The sequence below is a fragment of the Diaphorina citri genome, unplaced genomic scaffold (genome assembly GCF_000475195.1).
Source record: "Diaphorina citri unplaced genomic scaffold, Diaci psyllid genome assembly version 1.1 scaffold1031, whole genome shotgun sequence".
Classification (NCBI taxonomy): domain Eukaryota; kingdom Metazoa; phylum Arthropoda; class Insecta; order Hemiptera; family Psyllidae; genus Diaphorina; species Diaphorina citri.
In genome coordinates this window covers 23791-48213 of record NW_007378461.1, presented here as the reverse complement: position 1 = coordinate 48213, position 24423 = coordinate 23791, and the positions used below count along the sequence as shown (strand labels likewise).

At 39.0% G+C, this 24423-nt stretch overlaps 2 protein-coding genes and 3 long non-coding RNA genes across 5 annotated transcripts; 4 read left to right on the top strand and 1 right to left on the bottom strand.

The window, feature by feature from the left end:
- The first annotated feature begins 669 nt into the window (after positions 1–669).
- On the top strand, positions 670–24191 carry LOC103513824 (AP-3 complex subunit delta-1). The gene is made up of 18 exons (XM_026826917.1): positions 670–1017; positions 2504–2599; positions 3098–3226; positions 3419–3559; positions 3918–4047; positions 4472–4611; positions 6385–6458; positions 15742–15791; positions 16177–16275; positions 17315–17460; positions 18930–19130; positions 20024–20137; positions 20705–20887; positions 21071–21114; positions 21689–21854; positions 22640–22811; positions 23237–23389; positions 23892–24191. The coding sequence occupies exons 1-18, from the start codon at positions 922–924 to the stop codon at positions 24137–24139; spliced, it is 2382 nt and encodes a 793-aa protein (XP_026682718.1). The 5' UTR covers positions 670–921; the 3' UTR covers positions 24140–24191.
- LOC113469320 lies at positions 12278–12787 on the top strand. Its single transcript, XR_003392772.1, has 2 exons — positions 12278–12331; positions 12648–12787. It is a non-coding gene; the product is annotated as an uncharacterized LOC113469320 (long non-coding RNA).
- LOC108252946 lies at positions 16474–16908 on the top strand. Its single transcript, XR_001809630.2, has 2 exons — positions 16474–16518; positions 16792–16908. It is a non-coding gene; the product is annotated as an uncharacterized LOC108252946 (long non-coding RNA).
- Positions 17941–18815, bottom strand: LOC113469318. The gene is made up of 3 exons (XM_026826923.1): positions 18644–18815; positions 18045–18259; positions 17941–18011 (listed from the first exon to the last, which is right to left on the bottom strand). The coding sequence occupies exons 1-3, from the start codon at positions 18792–18794 to the stop codon at positions 17988–17990; spliced, it is 390 nt and encodes a 129-aa protein (XP_026682724.1). The 5' UTR covers positions 18795–18815; the 3' UTR covers positions 17941–17987.
- LOC113469319 lies at positions 21504–22809 on the top strand. Its single transcript, XR_003392771.1, has 2 exons — positions 21504–21854; positions 22640–22809. It is a non-coding gene; the product is annotated as an uncharacterized LOC113469319 (long non-coding RNA).
- Positions 24192–24423: the final 232 nt, after the last annotated feature.

The following is a 24423-nucleotide window of genomic DNA, read 5'->3' as shown; positions in this document are numbered from 1 at the left end:
CCACGTATTATCAGTTCCAAGGAGGTAATGATCACTCGATCACTGGGAGAGAAACACCCCTAAAAAACTTGAAAATGCGCGCGCAACCACGTATTATCAGTTCCAAGGAGGTAATGATCACTCGATCACTGGGAGAGAAAAGTGAAGCCCATTTTTGACCGCCCGAAAATCCCACTTTCCCCCTTTTTCTCCCCGCCTGTGTGATTTATCCCTCTATGACGTCACGAAAAAAATCAGAAAGAAAACAAACACGTCGTAACATATGTTTTTGAATTTTGATTTGAGATCTGCAAATTTTTGAGAAAAATGGTGATAACTGATAAGAGTAGCGGTATTTTTAGTTTTATCACCGATATTGGTCGCTTAAACTGAGGGGGGACCATTTGGAATCAGTCTTATAACTCAGTGATATCATCTAGTGCAATGAGTCAAGTAAATCTGCAAATTTTTGAGAAAAATGGTGATAACTGATAAGAGTAGCGGTATTTTTAGTTTTATCACCGATATTGGTCGATAAAACTGAGGGGAGACCATTTGGAATCAGTCTTATAACTCAGTGATATCATCTAGTGCAATGAGTCAAGTAAATTAAAAAATCAGAAAGAAAACAAACACGTCGTAACATATGTTTTTGAATTTTGATTTGAGATCTGCAAATTTTTGAGAAAAATGGTGATACTGATAAGAGTAGCGGTATTTTTATTTATCACCGATATTGGTCATATTGGTCGCTTAAACTGAGGGGAGACCATTTGGAATTCAGTCTTATAACTCAGTGATATGTATCATCTAGTGCAATGAGTCAAGTAAATTCTACAACTCCAAGTGCCTCATTTGTCAAGGAGCTTCTTGTGAAAACTTTACTCTGAAAGTTTGTGATACTGGTCACTTCAACTTCATATTTTGTATACTGGCAGTAAAATGGCCTTAAAAAAAGTTAGAGGAAATTTAGAAAGAATGTTCGACAAGAATCTAACAGACTTGGTGAGAGGTATTCGGAATAACAAGGATAATGAGGTAAGATATGTTAGGGTTGCTTTCCAAACATTTTGGATGAAATGCTCAATATAATATTCAAAGATCACAAAGTGTAACCCATATTGTGTCTTATCTCTGTACAGAGCTGTGTGAGAAGCTTCTGTATTGGTTAGTGTGTTGATAATGAAACAGTAAGTTAGAGGAAATTTAGAAAGAATGTTCGACAAGAATCTAACAGACTTGGTGAGAGGTATTCGGAATAACAAGGATAATGAGGTAAGAAATGTTAGGGTTGCTTTCCAAACATTTTGGATGAAATGCTCAATATAATTCAAAGATCACAAAGTGTAACCCATACTGTGTCTTATCTCTGTACAGAGCTGTGTGAGAAGCTTCTGTATTGGTTAGTGTGTTGATAATGAAACAGTGAAGCTATTCATATCTACATAGAACTCATCCTAGGTATTTGCTGAGATAAGATAGTACCTTCTCATACTACTGACTAAACCACATACAGAAGTACCATTCAAAGATCACAAAGTGTAACCCATATTGTGTCTTATCTCTGTACAGAGCTGTGTGAGAAGCTTCTGTATTGGTTAGTGTGTTGATGATGAAACAGGGAAGCTATTCATATCTACATAGAACTCATCCTAGGTATTTGCTGAGATAAGATAGTACCTTCTCATACTAGTTACTGACTAAACCACATACAGAAGTACCTACACACTAATTTAACTTGATAGAGTGACCCCTTTGTCATACTACTGACTAAACCACATACAGAAGTACCTACACACTAATTTAACTTGATAGACTGACCCCTTTGGTAGGGACAAAATAATGTACTTTCCTTTGAGTACTTATTTGAACTTGAAATTAACTTCAAGAGTCACTTGTAATGCAGGTGACTATTATGTAATACTATACCAAGTAAATTTGGGGAGAATACAAAAACAATGTCTTTTTTTTTCTCCTGTTGACAACTACCGGTGCATCATGATAACATTATTGTCAGATAACCTTCTTACTGTTTTGACAAAAATGAATGCTCAATATAATTCAAAGATCACAAAGTGTAACCCATATTGTGTCTTATCTCTGTACAGAGCTGTGTGAGAAGCTTCTGTATTGGTGAGTGTGTTGATAATGAAACAGTGAAGTTATTCATATCTACATAGAATTCATCCTAGGTATTTGCTGAGATAAGATAGTACCTTCTCATACTACTGACTAAACCACATACAGAAGTACCTACACACTAATTTAACTTGATAGACTGACCCCTTTGGTAGGGACAAAATAATGTACTTTCCTTTGAGTACTTATTTGAACTTGAAATTAACTTCAAGAGTCACTTGTAATGCAGGTGACTATTATGTAATACTATACCAAGTAAATTTGGAGAGAATACAAAAACAATGTCTTTTTTTTTCTCCTGTTAACACCTACCTGTGCATCATGACAACATTATTGTCAGATAACCTTCTTACTGTTTTGAAAAAATGAAATAAATCTGTTACAGGCTAAATTCATAGCACAATGTATTGAAGAAATCAAACAAGAGTTGAGGCAAGACAACATTTCAGTCAAAGCTACAGCTGTTGCTAAATTGACCTATGTGAGTATTTATATGGGTGGAGAAGATTGATTAAATTGATGCTATATGAAATCAACCTCAGATTGTTTTATCTTGCTTTACAGTGGTGTCTGCATGTAGCAGCTTTGACAACTCCATCTTTGAGCTGTCATAATTTTTCTAAAAATTTGGGCTTAATTTCTGTATTTCAATAGCTCATTAGCAGGTTGATGGATGGTATTCTTTAGCTGGATAGCTGTAGTTTCTGAGGGAAATTAAGTTTGTAAGTAGGTACTACATAAAAGTTTTGTCATTGCCATATGCTGATCATTTTCCTCACGAGGCTGAGTGGGCCCCGCAACAGCCAGTCACGGAATCAATCATTTGGTGGATGGTGTTCTTTAGCTGGATAGCTGTAGTTTCTGAGGGAAATTAAGTTTGTAAGTAGGTACTACATAAAAGTTTTGTCATTGCCAGATGCTGAAAAAATCTAAATATAACCATAAACCATATGGCTAATTAATTTCTTGTCTTCCACAGCTTCAAATGTTGGGCTATGATGTGAGCTGGGCAGGATTCAATATTATTGAAGTCATGAGCTCATCCAAGTTTACATATAAGAGGATTGGATATCTGGCATCTTCTCAATGCTTCCATGCAGACACAGAGGTAAGAGTGTTATCAAGAAGTTACTTTGAATGTGTTGGAGTATCCTGATCAATATTGTTCCTATGCAGATCAAAGGTGTGCCTACCTACTTTCAATTAAGTAGGTACCTACATTTTTTTTAAAAAATCCTTCAGAGAACTTTTTTCCCTCCACAAAGGATTTCTTGAAATCTTATCTGTGCTCTCATTTCAGCTACTGATGCTCACCACTAACATGATACGCAAAGATTTGAATGCCCAGAACCAGTATGATGCAGGACTTGCCTTGTCAGCTCTTGCCTGTTTTACAAGCACTGACCTCGCCCGAGATCTGGCCAATGATATCATGATGCTGGTATGTTTATTCTAACACAAAGATATGCATTGTTTAAGCTTACAAGGTTTCCACACTCTTAGGGAGTGAGGCATAAGAAACAAGAACTACCCTTGGACCACTCGGTCAATGAGTTGGATCCTTACTCTCTATACTCATAGGGAGTTGAAGAGTGAGTTACATGTTTTAGGATCTGAGTCATTGACTGAGTAGTCCACTGAAAAGAGTACTTAACCCTTGTGTATAACTCACTTTTTACAATTCTCTGACTTATAAAATTGCAAAGTTCTATAGTGATTGTAAAGTTACTTTTTTATTTATTTTTTTTTTTCTAAATTACCTAGGTACTTCATATATGTTTTGTTTTCACATATTACAGCTGACATCTACAAAACCCTATCTGAGAAAAAAAGCTGTCCTAATGATGTACAAGGTATTCCTGAAATTTCCCGATGCCCTAAGACCTGCCTTTCCAAGACTGAAAGAGAAACTGGAAGATCCAGATTCTGGTAAGAAATTAAGAATCAGGGGCCCATTTCTGAAAGGACTTGTCACTCCAAACTTTGCTCTTTGCATTCTTAGGTATCAAAAGTTGACACACTTCATGACTTTTTTGCTGCTTGAGAAATGAAAGGTACAAAGTTTCAATTGAAAAAAATCCTTTCAGAAAGAGCTTGTTGTTTATTTTTGAGATTAACCTTACCCTTTGTTTACCTTACCCTTTAGATTAACCTTTGTTTATACGAGATCTCAATTATAAGGTTTCATTAAATTAGTGATACACCTACCATGATACGATATTGGTAAATTTAACTCAGAAACGAATCGCCTAGCGCCTTTTTTATGTCTCTGGATTGACATTAATCAAGGATTAATCTTGGATTTAAGTAACCATTTAACTTAATTCCTAATTAATCTATTCTATCTTCTCAGGAGTTCAATCAGCCGCTGTGAACGTTGTGTGTGAACTGGCGAGGAAAAATCCCAAGAACTACCTGAGTTTGGCTCCTGTCTTCTTCAAGTTGATGACAACATCATCCAATAACTGGATGCTCATCAAAATCATCAAACTGGTATGCTGCTCTAGATTTTTGCTGATTTTTGAAGAGGTTTTATAGAGGGAACTGTAACTGCTAGGGTCTTATCGTCCCGAAATCGAAGAGAAAAGGAAGACAGGATAGGAGAAAACCAGCCTTTCCGAAAACGAACCTTGTCCCTTCAGGATAAAATCCTCCCCGGGCGGGAATCGAACCCGCGGCCTAGCGCTTACAAGGCGTTTTTGCTTCTGCATTTACCCCAAAGGTCGTGGAAGCAAATGTAATCACTTTGAAGTTGATTTTTTTTCTCTCTCTTTATTTCTGATTGATTTTTTCCTCTTCCAAGCTTTGGAAGGTTGTGACAAATTTGATTGTGTCCTTTCCCCCACCTTTATGAGATTTTAATGAAGTATTTCAGATGTTTTAGTGGTTTGGAATAATCAATGAAAAGATATTACTTACTAGTACTAAGTACATACTATAAGAGATTGGTAAGTAATTGTATACTAAGCATAACGTGGCTTATGTGTGAGGTAATCAAAATTGTTTGAGAAAGTATCAAAATTTTCGACTTGCGACAAAGCGACATAAACTTACATGATTGAAGATTTGTCTGGTGTTCGTTTTTCCAGTTTGGTGCCTTCACTCTTGTAGAGCCACGACTAGGACGTAAGCTATCTCAGCCTCTGATAGAACTAATCCTGAGGTTGGTACTCTATCACCAGTACCAAGTGTGCCTCCCAATGTAGTATAAACCCGGCAAACTCTTTTGTTTCAGGATTTTAGAGATCTTTTTTTTTTTATCGATTTCTGCCTCGTTTAGAGGTAGTTTTAAAGATCTGTGAGGAAAGATAAATAATTGAATGTTCTACATATTATTTCTGATTGATTTTTTCCTCTTCCAAGCTTTGGAAGGTTGTGACAAATTTGATTGTGTCCTTTCCCCCACCTTTATGAGATTTTAATGAAGTATTTCAGATGTTTTAGTGGTTTGGAATAATCAATGAAAAGATATTACTTACTAGTACTAAGTACATACTATAAGAGATTGGTAAGTAATTGTATACTAAGCATAACGTGGCTTATGTGTGAGGTAATCAAAATTGTTTGAGAAAGTATCAAAATTTTCGACTTGCGACAAAGCGACATAAACTTACATGATTGAAGATTTGTCTGGTGTTCGTTTTTCCAGTTTGGTGCCTTCACTCTTGTAGAGCCACGACTAGGACGTAAGCTATCTCAGCCTCTGATAGAACTAATCCTGAGGTTGGTACTCTATCACCAGACCAAGCTTGTAGAGCCACGACTAGGACGTAAGCTATCTCAGCCTCTGATAGAACTAATCCTGAGGTTGGTACTCTATCACCAGACCAAGTATCTCCAATACCAAGTGTGCCTCCCAATGTATGTAGTATAAACCCGGCAAACTCTTTTGTTTCAGGATTTTAGAGATCTATTTTTTTATCGATTTCTGCCTCGTTTAGAGGTAGTTCTTCAATTATTTATCTTTCCTCACAGATACATACCTATTATACTTAATACTTCTACAGAAGTTTTCTCTTCAACTTGCCCACAAAGACCTAGTAGATCTACTCAAGAGTCAATTGACTCTGAAAATTTTGCTGCATTTACTAAAAATGTCCAACAGTGGATTTTTCAGTATTATTACCTTTGATCACTTTAGGTATACGTAGTACATACCTAAGTAGAAATTCTTCAAAATACTATCGAAACAAAAGAGTTTGCTAGATTATGAATGGGGGACACTTGGTACTGAAATTCTGAGTTTTGTGGTTTTCTTGTTTTCAGTTTGGCGCTTTGACCCCATTAGAACCCCGCCTCGGTAAAAAGCTCATAGAACCCCTAACCAATTTGATACACAGGTTTGTAGTTTGTAGTCTCCTCCATGTTTTGTTTCCTTGATTTTCCTTGGAATACTCTGCCTTTTCATCCTGTCAAATACTATCCTAAATCGACCTGTTTTATTATCTGATAGTTTAAGTACAAGACCTTGTTTAGACTGCCGATGCCGGGGCAACGGCACTTTTTGGTCTTGTTTCGGCAGGATAAACAAGGTATGTATATTCTATTCTCTTTTGCTTTATTCTGCCTCGGGTGTCCTAAGATTCGCCTGTTAACCCACTCTGAGGCTTAGGTGTAGGGGCAAACAGCCCTAAACCTCTATGTTTTGTTTCCTTGATTTTCCTTGGAATACTCTGCCTTTTCATCCTGTCAAATACTATCCTAAATCGACCTGTTTTATTATCCTATCAGATTTAAGTACAAGACCTTGTTTAGACTGCTGATGCCGGGGCAACGGCATTTTTTGGTCTTGTTTCGGCAGGATAAACAAGGTATGTATATTCTATTCTCTTCTGCTTTATTCTGCCTCGAGTGTCCTAAGATTCGCCTGTTAACCCACTCTAAGGCTTAGGTGTAGGGGCAAACAGCCCTAAAATCGGCTCCGATGTCGGTAGATTCGAAATCGCTTCAGCGTTTCGCGGACTGAGACGAAATTGAAACCCTTGTCCAGAGTTTCGCTGGAATAGGCGAGATTGAGGGCGCGCTTCATTTTGTCGCTTTTGTGCAGCGAGTTGTGCGAGGTAGTACGTCGGGAGTGATGCACGGTCGTCAGCTGGGATAGTAACGTTGTATGATGAGACTGGAACGTGAACGAACGAAATCAAAGATTTATCTTTTTTTCCGAAGAGTTTTGAGAAAGGGATGTAACAGAGATCTTATGGTGTCGAAACCGGAGAGAGAAGGAGAGGATAGGAGAAAGCCAACCGTTTCGAGAAAGAAACTTATCTCTTTAAAGTTTGCCCCGGGCGAGAATTGAACCCATGTAGATTCGTACAAGCTTAACCCATCTTTGCCCCTACACCTCAGGCTTAGAGCTTTTTGCCCCTACACCTCAGGCTCACTTTTTGACTATGAGTTAAGCTGAATAATCGAACCCACGACCTAACGCTTACAAGGCAGGCCACCTTCCTAGCTAACTAGGCTAGTTCCAAGCTATCGTATTTTTTAAACACTTGGAAATAAAATACCATGACTTGAATGGGATTTGAACCCGCGATCTCATTTACATTACCAAGTGAAATATCGACTGCTAAGGCCAGCCACTCACTATCAGGTAGACCTGACATTTACGGCTGAAAAGGTCCGCCTGTCAGGTCTACCTGATACCTGATAGTGAGTGGCTGGCCTAAGCAACCAAGCTAGGTACCAACCTGTAATGTCTGAGTGGTAGGGTAGGGGTGTGATTTCGGCGGATCTTGAATGCTATGTGAGTAGTGATGAGACTCAGTTTTGCCTGAGGAATCGGTACGGCTTCCAGACTTGTGTGTTTTAAATCGGAAGAGCCAGTCTAGGGTGACGTCCTTGTTGATCTTGTTGGAGGTGCGTCGAACTGCCATGAAAAAAAAAAGTCGAATACTAAAATAAGAAGATAAACAAATTCACTTGATTAAATAAACAAATCTATTGTTGGAAAAGAGTAAAAATGGGGCTGTTAAAAAATAATCACTCTAAACATGATAAAAGAACTCGGAAATCTTAGGATCTTTCTTAGAGTTCTTTGGTTACACTTACTTATAACGGCTATAACTATAACGGGGCATGAAAAAAAAAAAAAAAAAGGTCGAATACTAAAATAAGAACATAAACAAATTCACTTGATTAAATAAACAAATCTATTGTTGGAAAAGAGTAAAAATGGGGCTGTTAAAAATAATCGATCTAAACATGATGAAAGAACTCGGAAATCTTAGGATCTTTCTTAGAGTTCTTTGGTTACACTTACTTATAACGGCTATCAAAATAAGAAGATAAACAAATTCACTTGATTAAATAAACAAATCTATTGTTGGAAAAGAGTAAAAATGGGGCTGTTAAAAAATAATCAATCTAAACATGATAAAAGAACTCGGAAATCTTAGGATCTTTCTTAGAGTTCTTTGGTTACACTGACTTATAACGGCTATAACTATAACGGGGTTGAGTGGATTGGAACAAATCACATGCCTTCAGGCACACTCCATTTGTCAAGGGTCTAGGTTTTCCTTACCCTTGGGATCCGGCTATAACTATAACGGGGTTGAGTGGATTGGAACAAATCACATGCCTTCAGGCACACTCCATTTGTCAAGGGTCTAGGTTTTCCTTGCCCTTGGGATCAATTTAATTTAATTTGAACTTTCGTTTCTTTTCTACATGGCTTTTCCTAACACATTTACCTTTGCTGTAGTTATTCTGAGGACAGTACTCGTATATTTCCTGTTCAGCACAATGTTCTCTGCTCTGTGTTCGATTGGAATGTCTTTCTGCTTCTTCCGACCTCGGGCAGTGCTCACTTGTGGAAGCGAGGCATTTTGTTTGGACCCCTGGAAATTCAATTATAATTTCTTCGTTAAACTGATTGGATTTTCAATAAAAATAATAGGTAATAACAATAATAATTTCTTACTCTTACCGTCATATTTGATTGGATATCGCAATTTTAAAGATCATAAATTGATTTAGAGAGGTACAAATTTGAGAGACAGCCCTAAAAAATTGAATTTAGGTGGAGCTTAAATTTTGGCAATTTTTTAGAAACCATAAATTACTTTGACATTTTAACGGAGACGTGACCATGTAACGGAGGTTCAAGATTTATGTAGCTGCCCAAAAAAAATCTTTAGGTGGAGCTTAAATTTTGGCAATTTTTTAGAAACCATAAATTACTTTGACATTTTAACGGAGACGTGACCATGTAGGTTCAAGATTTATGTAGCTGCCCCAAAAAAATCTATTGTTTTCAAAGACGTTACCTCTGGAACCTTGGTGGCTGTTTTCGGTAGTCAATCTCGTGTTGACACAGGATTGGGAAATTCTGAACAGAGTCCTCTTACATGTGGTTGAGAACAGGTCTTTCTTACTTTCCAGCTTGTTACAAGACAAGGACTTGTACTGATGGCTTGTAGAAAGAGCGGCAAATTGGTTCTCATGGGGTTTGTGATCAATGGAGGCGTATTTTCTTTGTATATGCTGAGAATTTGAGTCGTATTCATCATTTGCGATGTATTTGTCACTAGCGAAATATTGTAGATCGTTTGAAGCGTATTTACTTGGGACGTATTTATTTCCTCTCAACGCATACTGGCTCTCATTTGAGACGTATTTGTCACGTGGGATGAATGTGTACTGATGGCTTGTAGAAAGAGCGGCAAATTGGTTCTCATGGTGTTTGTGATCAATGGAGGCGTATTTTCTTTGTATATGCTGAGAACTTGAGTCGTATTCATCATTTGCGATGTATTTGTCACTAGCGACGTATTGTAGATCGTTTGAAGCGTATTTACTTGGGACGTATTTATTTCCTCTCAACGCATATTGGCTCTCATTTGAGACGTATTTGTCACGTGGGATGAATGAACCATCGTATTCCATATATGGGTAGTCGTCAGATAAATATTGATCATTTGAAACTAATTCACTATCACTAGAAGCGTATTTACGTTCGTCTGAACCGTATTTTCTCTCGTTTGAAGCGTATTTAGAATCATTTGCTGTGTATTTACTCTCATGTGGGGCGTATTTACGTTCGTCTGAAGCGTATTTTCTCTCATTTGAAGCGTATTTACTATCATTTGAGACGTATTTAATGCTGAGACTACTGGAGGTGGTTCGGTGTTGGGAATTTCGGTTCACATTGCGTCGGGTCGTGCTGGGATCGCCCAGAGCTCGCACTGGTTTGGCGTGATTGGTTTCGTAAATGAAGTCCTCCAGTGTTTTTCCTGAAATGTTTATTGTGGTAAAGGGAATTGTAACAAGGGAATAACGAAGGTCTTATCGTTCCGAAGAGAGAAGGAAGGATAGGAGAAAGCCAAGGTTCGTTTCGATAACGAACCTTATCTACCTATTTACTTAGGATAAAGTTCGTCTCGAGCGGGAATCAAACCCCGTGACTTAGATCAGCGCTTACAAGGCAGGCGCGCCACCTTCCAAGCTATCCTGAACCGATAACGGAACGGCTGGCTTTGTCCTATCCTGTCTTCCTCTCTTCGATTTCGGGACGATAGATCACCCATCCGTGAGGGATAGTCGCATAGTGCACCACAAGAAAAAGAAAATTATTGGGAAAGAGGGAGTTTGCTTCTGATTCTCAGGCTGTTTTGCCCATTTGGATATCCTGGGGAAAATGTTTGCCGGAGGAACTCATCAAAAGTTTCAAAGGATAGTGTCTCGTAAAACCCATTATTATGTATTGTGTGTACCTGTTTATTATGCCAAATAAATGAAAATTGAAATTGCAGATCTCTCTACTGTTGTAAAGATAAAGAAAAGATGTCTTTTTGTATCTGCTATACACCGGGGTGATGGTCTCTAGCTCTAGCCATGTTAAATTGGCTGGCTCGTCCTGACTATACTGTGGGACTATAAACAGGGAGGAGAACAGCTAACCCTAACCAGCCCAGCAAGCTGGCAGTTCCTCAAAGGGTTTTCTCTGCTTTTAAAGACCAAGCACAAGTCCTCACGATGGTTGACTGCGGACGATAGATCTTAACAGTTACAGTTCCCTCTTTCAAACCTCTTAAAAAAAAAGCAAGGAATACCTCTGGTTAAAATTTTGTACGGAATTTTCTTGTCCTTGGATATTTTCCTCTTGTTGACAAGTGACTTGGCCGAGTATTTGCTTTTCCTCTTCAACAAATCTGGCCGACAAGGGCCGAAATATTTGTGTCCCACCACTTTGGATGGGTGACACTTGGCCCCATATTTGGTGCCTTCACCACTAATGCTCCCATGGGTTAGACAAGGGCCCTGGCCAGCAGTTGGTAGAGCTGCCTCATGGGGCAGCATATTCGGTTCGTCCATTGGATTGGGTCTAGTGCTGGTTAGGTGACTTCGGACGTTTTTGGTGTCTTCTGGAGCCAACCAGGCAGTTGGGTCATCTGAAATATTTAAATTCATTTATTTCGCATTGTGACAAGTAAATATAAAAAGATTTTCCCCTTAATTACATTAAATTGAAATTGGAGCCAACCAGGCAGTTGGGTCATCTGAAATATTTAAATTCATTTATTTCGCATTGTGACAAGTAAATATAAAAAGATTTTCCCCCAGAATGTAGGACTATTGCACCCTTTCCCCTAATTAAGTACAACATTGTTACCATACTTGGTGTACATATTTTGAACATTATTTTTTTGACATACATTATTTTTTTGACTTCAGTTTTGTATATGGGAAATTGAAATGGGGGGACTTTTAACGCAATTCCTGTGTGCGGAGTCCAGAATGTAGGACTATTGCACCCTTTCCCCTAATTAAGTACAATATTGTTACCATACTTGGTGTACATATTTTGAACAATGAGCATACATTATTTTTTTGACTTCAGTTTTGTATATGGATCGCACAACGAAAATTGTTATAAACATTCGTAATGAACACGAGAAAAATTCCAATTGAAATCTACTTACTTGTGTCCGTGTCTCGTCGAGTATTGTACAAGTTTTCGTACTGGCGGAAAAACAGCTGCACATCCCCGCTCAGCTGTTGATGTTCCCCCGTCTCCATGCTGTCTGTGTTGTGGCGTAGCGTACACTTGTAATTCGTATAACTACTGGGATGTGTGGCATCTGTGTGTAATCCTGGCAAAGAGCTCTCCTTGTAGTGCCCTGTTAGGATTGAAGAAATCAGGGATAGGATAAATCGAGCTGAATCCGGTCGCTCCCAAAGCCCAGAAAAAAGTGCCGCTTCCCGAAGGGTGAGTTTGGGGAGGCTGCGGGTTCGAATCTTGGATGGAGTGATTTTTTTTTACCTATATGCAATTTATGTGACGTAATTTTATGGGGGTACTCGAGGTTGGAATATTTAAAGAAAAGTATGCCGAACTATCGGAGAAGTTGATTCCCTCATAAGTGTTTTCAAAAGTGATAAGTAATATAAAGAAAAGTGGATTATATCTGGATATCAACCTCTTTCTTTATTGCGCCACAAAATGGGGATTTGATACAATTATCAACTTTTTTTTTAAACACTAATAAATAATTTATGTATATTCATTTTCCTGATTTTTTCAGTCTGAACCTGGACGAATGGATCAATGATCCTCCCTCCTCTTCCAGCGAGGAAGATAACGACAATGAGGATAGTCAGGATATCTTCATTAAGACAGACATTGAGAACAAGCCTAGACAACCTGAGCCTACTGAAGAACAAATGAATAAGGTATTTACCTATTGAATTGAATCGATTTTTTTTTTTCTACAAGTTTGATAGAGAGAACTGTAACAATGGAGATCTTATCGTCCCGAAATCGAAGAGAGGAGGAGGACAGGATAGGAGAAAGCCAGCCGTTCTGAGAACGAACCTTATCTGTTGAGGATGAATCAATCAGAATCATTTTTCCTAATGCCGGCCACTCACGCTCACACGTTTCGACTGTTGGACAGATAAAGTTCGCCCCGGGTGGGACCTGGCGCGTACAAGGCAGGCGCGCCGCTATCTCCAAGCTAACGAGGCTGGCTGAATGGAGGAGTTGCAATTGGGAAAATATTATTAATAAAAGGTCGATTCCTACGTAAAAGGTTAACGAGATGAGGTTGATTCTTAAAGCACGGTACACGCATGGCTCCCAAATTGGTGTTTGAACTTGCGCAAATTTCACTCGTCAAGGCCTGAATTTTGCGCAAATATCGCATACACATATAACATCGAAAGACCAGACCAGAGGATCAAGGTGGCAGACATGGTTTAGTATGTGTACCGGGCTTGAGGCATTTCCTATGACCTAACCCTCAGGGTTCTGTTATTGAAATGTCAAGTTATTGCCATCTTTTTTGAGTAAGAAAAGTTTTCTCTTTTCGATTGGCTTTTGTTACCTCAGTTACCTGGTATAAGTTGTAGTTTGTCCAAGTTGGGTGGAAATTGTTCTGGTTGTGCTTTATTGTAGCTTTGCGTATCATCGTCACCATTATGATCATCTGTAGGGCAGAAACCGTCAAGTCTGGACATCTCAACTGGAACGAGAAGTTTAAAACATAAATAATTACTACCACCAAATAAGATTGTTTATCTTGCTGGAATAGGACTTAAAAGTGAGTTTACCCCCGCAGTCTAACCAAGGTCTCATATTTCGAAGTTTATTGTTTTACGGGTATTAGATATGTAATAATGTAATATTTTTTCTCCCTTAAAAATGCCTTAGCCGAATGCCAGCCTCAGAGATGTAGTGGACTTCGTACCTTGTGTATTTATGGTTATTTTGTTCCGCTTTAACAGGACAGATAGGTTATTTTATTGTTGTTACCGTTAAAATGAAAATGCTTACGTTCGACATGTTGTATGGTTTTCACAAAGGGCTCGAGTTCCGGGAATATTTGAAGCAGACGTTTTCTTTCCTCTGCGTAGTAGTTTCGGGTTTGTAGTATTTCTCTTGCAACTTCTTTCTTATTGAGTGGTAGCGTGGATTTCTCTGTGTACTGTAATGCCTCCTCTGGAAGGAAAGATACCGTGCCATAGTCAGTTTTTTCTGATGAGAAAACATTTTTTACTGTCCTTATCCTACCTATGATAGGAAGGAAAGTATTATTACTGAGCTGAGCATTCTTGTTAAAACTAGGTGCTATGAATTTTATGATAATAAGACTCTTCACTGGAAGGTAACCACTAGGCGATGTTACTGACCAGTCCTTTCTCCCCCTTAAGACAGGAACTATTCCTATCTAATGGCTTAACTCCATACACAAAAAGCCTACATACATACGAGTAGTAATACGTACCCAGCTGATCATAAATCCTCTCCAACGGAGCTAAAGGGACACCAGGATTTATTCGGACACTATCCAGCACCATCTTGCACTTGTATAGATAGAATTTCTCCATTTGAGGACACAGGATCATCGCTTTTACCCTGTCCTCCAAGGAGGCAATCTTACCCACGTAGCAGTTGAGAAAGTCCTCCTTCCAAGACTTGTCGAACGCTCCTAGCAGGTGGTAGAAATCACGGAGGAGTTGCTGCTTGAACAGGTCCTTGCTTTTACCATCCGGGACTGAAGGACTGAACGGTTGACTGCCTTGGAACAATTCGTTGCTGGCAGCAAGCGATGTATCCTGAAAAAGGAAAGGTCCTTAAATTGTATAACTGGTGTATGGCCCCGCGGTGGGAGGGGCCTCCGGGTTTTTAGAGGCTCCCAAATGTACTACTATACCAAAAATATTTGCCTTTAATTTGTAAATGGTTTTATTGACAATATTATAAGTATTTACATGTAACGCCTTTTTTTTAAGAGTAAGTCTATTATAAGAGTCACATTAGTTTGGGGGTTAATATGAAGTAAAATGTTATGATGGGAAATTCGCTTAGTGGATTTTGGATTGGGAAGGTAACCACTTGGCAAGTTTAAAGTCAGTTTTTATCTACCATCTAGCCCTTAGAGCTCTGTAATTATGTGGTCAAATGATCAATTAATGAGGATAAAATTCCATGACTCAGCTCTGATTGAACCAGCGCCTTCGTTTTTACCAGGTGAGCGTCTTGACTTCCATGCCACCGAGGTATGTTGTTGTTTACAAATGTAAAGGACTTGATGAGGCCATTTTTCGAGGTATGTAAAACGGCATAAATATTAACCATGTGTTGTTTTCTTTTTCAGTTTTAATATCAATTTCGTCCGGGATGCCCAACCACAGTGCGTCTATCCAGTTGTGTGTGCAGAAGCTACGCATCCTCATTGAAGATTCGGATCAAAATTGTGAGTTTACACTTTGTAGAATAAAAGAAATTATTTTGAACTTGATATACCTAAATGACCTTCTCATAACTAATTTATTGGCCTCTGGTTGGGTGGATGAGCTCCTCCAGGAGAACCCTGCCAATTAAAAGAAAGAATATGAAGTAAAATGTTATGATGGGAAATTCGCTTAGTGGATTTTGGATTGGGAAGGTAACCACTTGGCAAGTTTAAAGTCAGTTTTTTTTTTTTTTTTTTTTTTTTTTTTTTAAATAATTTTATTATTAGATTGATTTGGATGAATATTGAATAGGTACTCCAAATGTCTTCATTGTTGGTATCCATCTCCGTTGTATTGGAGTTTTTATGACTACATATTTATTTAAATTAAAGGCATGAGTCCCAATGTATTGACTTGGTTTGTTTTTTTCATTGGTTTCAGCACTTCCGCTATGTCCCTCCTATACGAATGTATAAATACTGTGATAGCTGGTAAGTGCCTTTATTTATACTCAAGGGGGATTTTCTCGGACTATAAGGGATGAGTATGAATATGAAGTAAAATGTTATGATGGGAAATTCGCTTAGTGGATTTTGGATTGGGAAGGTAACCACTTGGCAAGTTTAAAGTCAGTTTTTATCTACCATCTAGCCCTTAGAGCTCTGTAATTATGTGGTCAAATGATCAATTAATGAGGATAAAATTCCATGACTCAGCTCTGATTGAACCAGCGCCCTCGTTTTTACCAGGTGAGCGTCTTGACTTCCATGCCACCGAGGTATGTTGTTGTTTACAAATGTAAAGGACTTGATCAGGCCATTTTTCGACGTATGTAAAACGGCATAAATATTAACCATGTGTTGTTTTCTTTTTCAGTTTTAATATCCATTTCGTCCGGTATGCCCAACCACAGTGCGTCTATCCAGTTGTGTGTGCAGAAGCTACGCATCCTCATTGAAGATTCGGATCAAAATTGTGAGTTTACACTTTGTAGAATAAAAGAAATTATTTTGAACTTGATATACCTAAATGACCTTCTCATAACTAATTTATTGACCTTTGGTTGGGTGGAAGAGCTCCTCCAGGGCAGTCTCTCCTTGATCCCTTGTGTGCCGCGTCCATTTTTTGTTCAGGACTATATCACTGATACGATAATGTTCGTTCTCGGTTCTCGTGTGCAGAAGCTACGCATCCTCATTGAAGATTCGGATCAAAATTGTGAGTTTACACTTTGTAGAATAAAAGAAATTATTTTGAACTTAATATACCTAAATGACCTTCTCATAACTAATTTATTGACCTTTGGTTGGGTGGAAGAGCTCCTCCAGGAGAACCCTGCCAATTAAAAGAAAGTTAAGGCAGTCTCTCCTTGATCCCTTGTGTGCCGCGTCCATTTTTTGTTCAGGACTATTGCACTGATACGATAATGTTCGTTCTCGGCTCTCCTGGGTTTCTATTCCGTCCTCTTACGGAGTGTGTTGTTTGTTTCAGTGAAATACCTGGGATTGCTGGCCATGTCGAAAATATTGAAGACTCATCCCAAGTCTGTGCAAAGTCACCGAGATCTTATCATGCAATGTCTGGATGATAAGGATGAAAGTATACGACTGCGAGCCTTGGATCTGCTCTATGGAATGGTAAGCTTTAGTAAAATTTCACAAAATATTTCCTCAAATTCTTGCTCTGTAGGTAGGTGCTTACTTATAGAATATTGAATTGTTCCGCATAGCTGTAAACAAAATCAAACTTACCAAGCTGATCTCCAACATACGTAAGGGATTAGATTTCTTGACCCCGCCGGGAATCGAACCCGGGTCTCCCGCGTGCAAGGCGAGCGCAGTGACCACTACGCCATGGGAGCTGACTTAAAAGAAAGTTAAGGCAGTCCCTCCTTGATCCCTTGTGTGCCGCGTCCATTTTTTGTTCAGGACTATTGCTTTGATACGATAATGTTCGTTCTCGGTTCTGCTGGGTTTCTATCCCGTCCTCTTACGGAGTGTGTTGTTTGTTTCAGTGAAATACCTGGGATTGCTGGCCATGTCGAAAATATTGAAGACTCATCCCAAGTCTGTGCAAAGTCACCGAGATCTTATCATGCAATGCCTGGATGATAAGGATGAAAGTATACGACTGCGAGCCTTGGATCTGCTCTATGGAATGGTAAGCTCTAGTAAAATTTCACAAAATGTTTCCTCAAATTCTTGCTCTGTAGGTAGGTGTTTACGTATAGAATATTGAATTGTTCCGCATAGCTGTAAACAAAATCAAACTTACCAAGCTGGTCTCCAACATCCGTAAGGGATTGGTATTGGTAAAGGTAGGGCCATCGGCTTTAATAAACGCCCTTGGTCACTGCGACCTGGTTAGATCTTTTGTGACATAGTAATCAAAGGGATTACCAGCGAGCGATGTATCCTGAAAAAGGAAAGGTCCTTAAATTGTATAACTGGCGTATGGCCCCGCGGTGGGAGGGGCCTCCGGGTTTTTAGAGGCTCCCAAATTTACTACTATACTAAAAATATTTGCCTTTAATTTGTAAATGTAAATGGTTTTATTGACAATATTATAAGTATTTACATGTAACGCCTTTTTTTAAGAGTAAGTCTATTATAAGAGTCACTTTAGTTTGGGGTGTTTTTTATTGACCCCCACAATAATCCTTGCGGGAAAAGGACGAAAAAATATATCTAGGTCCCTTCTTCTATTCTTACCTCTATTATTTCTGTCCCTTGCTCTATTCTTACCTCTATTTCTTCGTCGTCATCAACAATATCACTAATGTACTGCTCGATATCAATGTCGTACTCTTGTCTTGTTTCGTCCGCTTTATTGTTTGTATCTACTGCGCGTAGTATTTTCTCAAATAAGCAATCGTTGTCGACAATATTGCAGAGCTGGGTTTGAATCCTGTTTGCCACCGACATGAAATAGTGAAGAGGCGTACACGCTCCGGGGTAAACTGCAAGAAAAATCGAGGTTAATAGAAAGGTTTTGCAGATAACTTGACTGAGAAATATTCCCATTTCAAGCTTTTGTCCGCTGGCAGGCAATCGTTGTCGACTATATTGCAGAGCTGGGTTTGAATCCTGTTTGCCACCGACATGAAATAGTGAAGAGGCGTGCACGCTCCGGGGTAAACTGCAAGAAAAATCGAGGTTAATAGAAAGGTTTTGGAGATAACTTGACTGAGAAATATTCCCATTTCAAGCTTTTGTCTGCTGGCAAATACCAGATTGAAATACATATGTATTATGATTACCTATCGTTTTTGTTTGATTTGTTGTGAAGTGATTTATTGGATTCTGAGTAATTTTTGCAATCATTACACAATTTGATTACTTACCACTGGATCCCATATTCTTTTCAGACATATTTTTGGGATCTTCCATATTTATACCGGAGCTGTCATTTGCAGACTTGCAGTTCTTAGTGTTATTCATAGGTTCAGAATGTTCATCATTGATATCTTCTTCAGATGCTGTGTCCATTTCCATGTCCTCGGGAGTGTTGAATATTTCTCTTTGCAGACTTGCAGTTCTTAGTGTTATTCATAGGTTCAGAATGTTCATCATTGATATCTTCTTCAGATGCTGTGTCCATTTCCATGTATCTTTTTCTGTTTCTCCCAGGTTCTGGATCAGATCTGCGCTCAATGTCACCTCGGTGTCATGGAGAAGATCGACAGCACGGCCTCCCTATACGGCCGCACAGGCCAGGCCGTTCACATTTGTGCCCTCCTTAAGCACCAGGCCAAACCTGGCACGCTGGGAGTCGAACTCAAGACGAGCTCCCCCACCCTGGGCTCGCATCTGATGAACGAAATAAGCCGAGTAGTCGCGAGCTTGACTTCGTGACCGTGAGGCGAAATAGACCATTGGATCCTCTGAGCTTGAGACTAGTTCCATATCGTCCCGTTAGAAACACTGGCGTAAGTGAAACACTGGCTTAAGTGATCTTCTGAGCTTGAAACTAGTTGAGACCATATTGCCCGCTAGAAATACTGTGGTTTGTGATTCATCTTTCAACAGGCAAACTGTTAGTCTTAGCCGATAGTACAACAACAGTCAATCTGTCAAGTCTTAGCCGACAGTTTAAAATGTTTAAATAAGGCATATAATGTTGAACATTTTCCGCATCTCCCGAAAAACGCCTAGACCAGAATCTAGCAACATTAAACATTTTGTGCAATATATGCCTTCACTCTTGTAGAGCCACGACTAGGACGTAAGCTATCTCAGCCTCTGATAGAACTAATCCTGAGGTTGGTACTCAGGATAAAATCCTCCCCGGGCGGGAATCGAACCCGCGGCCTAGCGCTTACAAGGCGTTTTTGCTTCTGCATTTACCCCAAAGGTCGTGAAAGCAAATGTAATCACTTTGAAGTTGATTTTTTTCTCTCTCTTTAGGTATTTCTGGTTGATTTTTTCCTCTTCCAAGCTTTGGAAGGTTGTGACAAATTTGATTGTGTCCTTTCCCCCACCTTTATGAGATTTTAATGAAGTATTTCAGATGTTTTAGTGGTTTGGAATAATCAATGAAAAGATATTACTTACTAGTACTAAGTACATACTATAAGAGATTGGTAAGTAATTGTATACTAAGCATAACGTGGCTTATGTGTGAGGTAATCAAAATTGTTTGAGAAAGTATCAAAATTTTCGACTTGCGACAAAGCGACATAAACTTACATGATTGAAGATTTGTCTGGTGTTCGTTTTTCCAGTTTGGTGCCTTCACTCTTGTAGAGCCACGACTAGGACGTAAGCTATCTCAGCCTCTGATAGAACTAATCCTGAGGTTGGTACTCTATCACCAGACCAAGTATCACCAGTACCAAGTGTGCCTCCCAATGTAGTATAAACCCGGCAAACTCTTTTGTTTCAGGATTTTAGAGATCTATTTTTTTATCGATTTCTGCCTCGTTTAGAGGTAGTTCTTCAATTATTTATCTTTCCTCAGTTCTACATACCTATTATACTTAATACTTCTACAGAAGTTTTCTCTTCAACTTGCCCACAAAGGCCTAGTAGCTAGTAGATCTACTCAAGAGTCAATTGACTCTGAAAATTTTGCTGCATTTACTAAAAATGTTCAACAGTCGATTTTTCGGTATTACCTTTGATCACTTAGGTATACGTAGTACATACCTACGTAGAAATTCTTCAAAATACTATCGAAACAAAAGAGTTTGCTAGATTATGAAAGTACATATATGTACATTGTACAAAGTAACACCACATTTGCTTATAAAACACATTACAATACCAAAACTGACGGTTTATTATTATTATTTTTTTTAGAGGCTAGACATTCGCAAGAAGGTGAACTCGCTTCTTCAGAAATCATAAAATACATATATCATGACGTTATCCGTCGTACTAACTTAATATTTTTATTTCTTCAGGCGTGTGACCTTCTCATCAACAAACTGCCCGATCTGGTCTCCTCTTCCGACCTGGAAGTCCAGGAGCGGGCCAGTTCCACTCTAGCCCTGGTGAAGATAGTTCAGGAAGATCTGGCTCAGAACCGAGCCAGCCCTGCTGATCTGGCACGAGACATAGGTGCCTTGTTTTGTGGCGAGCTGAATTGTGGGGGGGGGGGGGGGGAAATGATGTACCTTGGGAACCGCTTGTGCGGTGCTTTAGTTTAAGGTTCTTGTCAGACATTGTAGTGACATCGGTATTGTCGAGTTGTTAGTGATGGCCGTTGGCTGGGATCCTCCGCTTCTGCATGGGTCCTGAAGTCAGACATTGTCAAGGCCGAGCTGAATCCGGTCGCTCCCAAAGCCCAGAAAAAAGTGCCGCTTCCCGAAGGGTGAGTTTGGGGAGGCTGCGGGTTCGAATCTTGGTTTTTTTTACCTATATGCAATTTATGTGACGTAATTTTATGGGGGTAATCAAGGTTGTAATATTTAAAGAAAAGTATGCCAAACTATCGGAGAAGTTGATTCCCTCATAAGTGTTTTCAAAAGTGATAAGTAATATAAACATGTAGGTAACGGAGAAGGTGGAGAAATATAAGTACTAAATTTAGGGTAAAGAAAACGGTAGGTAGGAATGAAAGTGAAATTAATGGAAAGATTTCGCACTTTTTCATTCTCCCCTGTTACAATATCCTCAAAGGATAATGTTCGTTGTTACATGAGTGGCAAAACACGAGCGGCATTTACCTTCAATGTAGGTAACGGAGAAGGTGGAGAAATATAAGTACTAAATTTAGGGTAAAGAAAACGGTAGGTAGGAATGAAAGTGAAATTAATGGAGAGATTTCGCACTTTTTCATTCTCCCCTGTTACAATATCCTCAAAGGATAATGTTCGTTGTTACATGAGTGGCAAAACATGAGCGGCATTCACCTTCTTTTTTTTAATCCAGAACAAGGACGGCAGTACGGAGGACAAGCTGGACTTCTGGCTTTCGATTCCAGTGACGGCTTTCATTTATCCTGCCCAGCTGAGTGGCTCACTCTCTTACACTGAATTGCTGTCCAGTGGCAGTCTCGAATACAAACACTCGGCCTCTCTATCCGTCTCTCCTGGAATACCCTTCACACAGGTAAGGAAGCCCTTTGAAACCTTATTGTAATGTCGATCTCTCTCATTAGAAAAAAAACATCCCATACTGATAGTTATTTTTTTTTTGTATTCATTTTTTAAATCATATATTATTATTTATTTATTTATATTTTTTCATTTATTATTATTTCATTTTTTTATATATTTTTTTTGGAGCCAATAATGACAATTGAGGACAGAAACTGTAGTCTTAACTCAAGGTCCATACTTTAAGATTAAACCCACTCCAATGGGATTAAGCAATCTTGTTCCAAAGTATAGACCTTGCTTAACCCATCTGAATAAAGCTTAATCTCAAAGTGTAGCCCCCGGCATGTGTAAATCCATTTGAGCGCCACCAGCAGTCGTCATTATGTATGTTGTGTTAAAGAACAAGGTTTTGATGTAGATTGTCACTCCCTGGAAACTGGATAAGGTAAGCTGCTTGCTATTTTATATTTTCAGACAGTCTTTTATTTACATTGTTGTCTTGAATTTTGCTCTCTTTTTCCCCATAGTAAAATTAAAATACATATCTAGGAAAATATGTGGATTTTTTTTACTCTACAGCTAAAGTCTACACGTATCATTAGGAAAATTTCCTATTGAGGTCGAGTGGATTGGAACACATCACATGCTTTCAGGTACAATCCTAGGATCTAGGTTTACCTTGCCCTTGGGATTAATTTATTTTAGGGTAAGTATTACTGGTGTTACGCTCTTTCGATCTTTTTTTTCAAACACTATTTTCAACTTCCTCCCTCCCTCTTTTTCTGTTTCTCCCAGGTTCTGGATCAGATCTGCGCTCAATGTCACCTCGGTGTCATGGAGAAGATCGACAGCACGGCCTCCCTGTACGGCCGCACAGGCCAGGCCGTTCACATTTGTGCCCTCCTCAAGCACCAGACCAAACCTGGCACGCTGGGAGTCGAACTCAAGACGAGCTCCCCCACCCTGGGTTCGCACTTAAGCATAAATACTTGTCACAAATGTCGTTCCCCGCTTAATATAACTTGACTTGGACTCGAACCACCAACCTCCAATTTCAAAGTCCGCCGTGCTAACCACTGCACCACTGAGGTTGGTTGTTTTATTTATTAATTTGGAGTGGATATTTTCAAGTAAATCGACCTCAAGTGTAGTGTTTAACGCGTTGAACTTCGTAATCTGGAGGTTGGTGGTTCGAGTCCAAGACATGAAATTTGTTGAAGTGTATTAAGTGGGGAACGACATTTGGGACAGTTAGTGCTTATTACAATTTTATTGCTTTTAACTTTCCTCATTCCTATTTATCCTATAGGAAGAAGGAAAGTAATGTAGTCCACAAAAAAAGAGGTTTTTTTTATGAGTTCTTATTTACCAAGCATCCTCTTTGTCTCTCAGGTCTAATACCGTCGGATAAGTATCTGTACAAGAAGGAAAAGTCTTCCAGCAAGAAGAAGAAACATAAGAAGAGGAAGTCCAAGCGACACGAAGAAAGTTCTGAGGAGGAAGAAGAGGAAGACAATCAGGCCTTTGAAATTCAGGTCAATAGAGGTAAGAACTAGGGTGATTTCTTTGGGCTGACATATGGTTTTGGCTACAAATTTTACGAGTGGATACCCTTCGCACTCAACCTTTGCTATTTCTTTAGCAATGGAACTTTGAAATTCAGGTCAATAGAGGTAAGAACTAGGGTGATTTCTTTGGGCTGACATATGGTTTTGGCTACAAATTTTACGAGTGGATACTCTTCGCACTCAACCTTTGCTATTTCTTTAGCAATGGAATAATCAGGCCTTTGAAATTCAGGTCAATAGAGGTAAGAACTAGGGTGATTTCTTTGGGCTGACATATGGTTTTGGCTACAAATTTTACGTGTGGATACCCTTCGCACTCAACCTTTGCTATTTCTTTAGCAATGGAACAGTTTCGACTGTAATGAAAGTAAAACATTTATTGACCCCCACAATAATCCTTGCGGGAAAAGGACGAAAAAATATATCTAGGTCCCTTCTGTAATGAAAATAAAACATTTTGTGATTATCTTTCCCTCCAGGTAAAGGAGAAATGCCCGAGGGAGCAGAAGAATCGGATGGGGAAGGTTCGGACATACGGGCCGACACGAGCGATCCTCATCGCGCCTTGGATATCAATCTGGACGAGCCTTTGCGAGACGAAGAGCGGCTGCCCACGCTGAACCAATATCTGATCACGCCACCCATCCAGTTGATCACCACGCCCAAGAAGAAGAAGTCCAGCAAGAAGGTAGATATTTTTGTTAAGCGACACTTGGTCTTTTGGTAGAAATGATTTAATAAATATGTACTTTGTACTACTTAATAGTTAATCACTCCAAGATAAGGAATGTTTTTTTTTTCTCCCTAATAGGTAGTTTGGAATGTATGATTTGCTAAGAAAAAGGGCCATGTCTTGGTCTTTTGGTAGAAATGATTTAATAAATATGTACTTTGTACTACTTAATAGTTAATCACTCCAAGATAAGGAATGTTTTTTTTTTTCTCCCTAATAGGTAGTTTGGAATGTATGATTTGCTAAGAAAAAGGGCCATGTTAAAACGTTTAGTTAAG

Bases quoted from the DNA above. Each gene is read 5' to 3' on its own strand.
- LOC103513824 (XM_026826917.1), top strand. From the start codon at position 922: ATGGCCTTAAAAAAAGTTAGAGGAAATTTAGAAAGAATGTTCGACAAG. The intron at 3,560-3,917 runs GTATGTTTATTC...CACATATTACAG, and splicing joins CCAATGATATCATGATGCTG to CTGACATCTACAAAACCCTA. The intron at 4,612-6,384 runs GTATGCTGCTCT...TCTTGTTTTCAG, and splicing joins TCATCAAAATCATCAAACTG to TTTGGCGCTTTGACCCCATT.
- LOC113469318 (XM_026826923.1), bottom strand. From the start codon at position 18,794: ATGGAAATGGACACAGCATCTGAAGAAGATATCAATGATGAACATTCT. The intron at 18,260-18,643 runs GTAAGTAATCAA...TTTTTCTTGCAG, and splicing joins AAAGAATATGGGATCCAGTG to TTTACCCCGGAGCGTGTACG. The intron at 18,012-18,044 runs GTAAGAATAGAG...GAAATAATAGAG, and splicing joins ATGACGACGAAGAAATAGAG to GTAAGAATAGAAGAAGGGAC.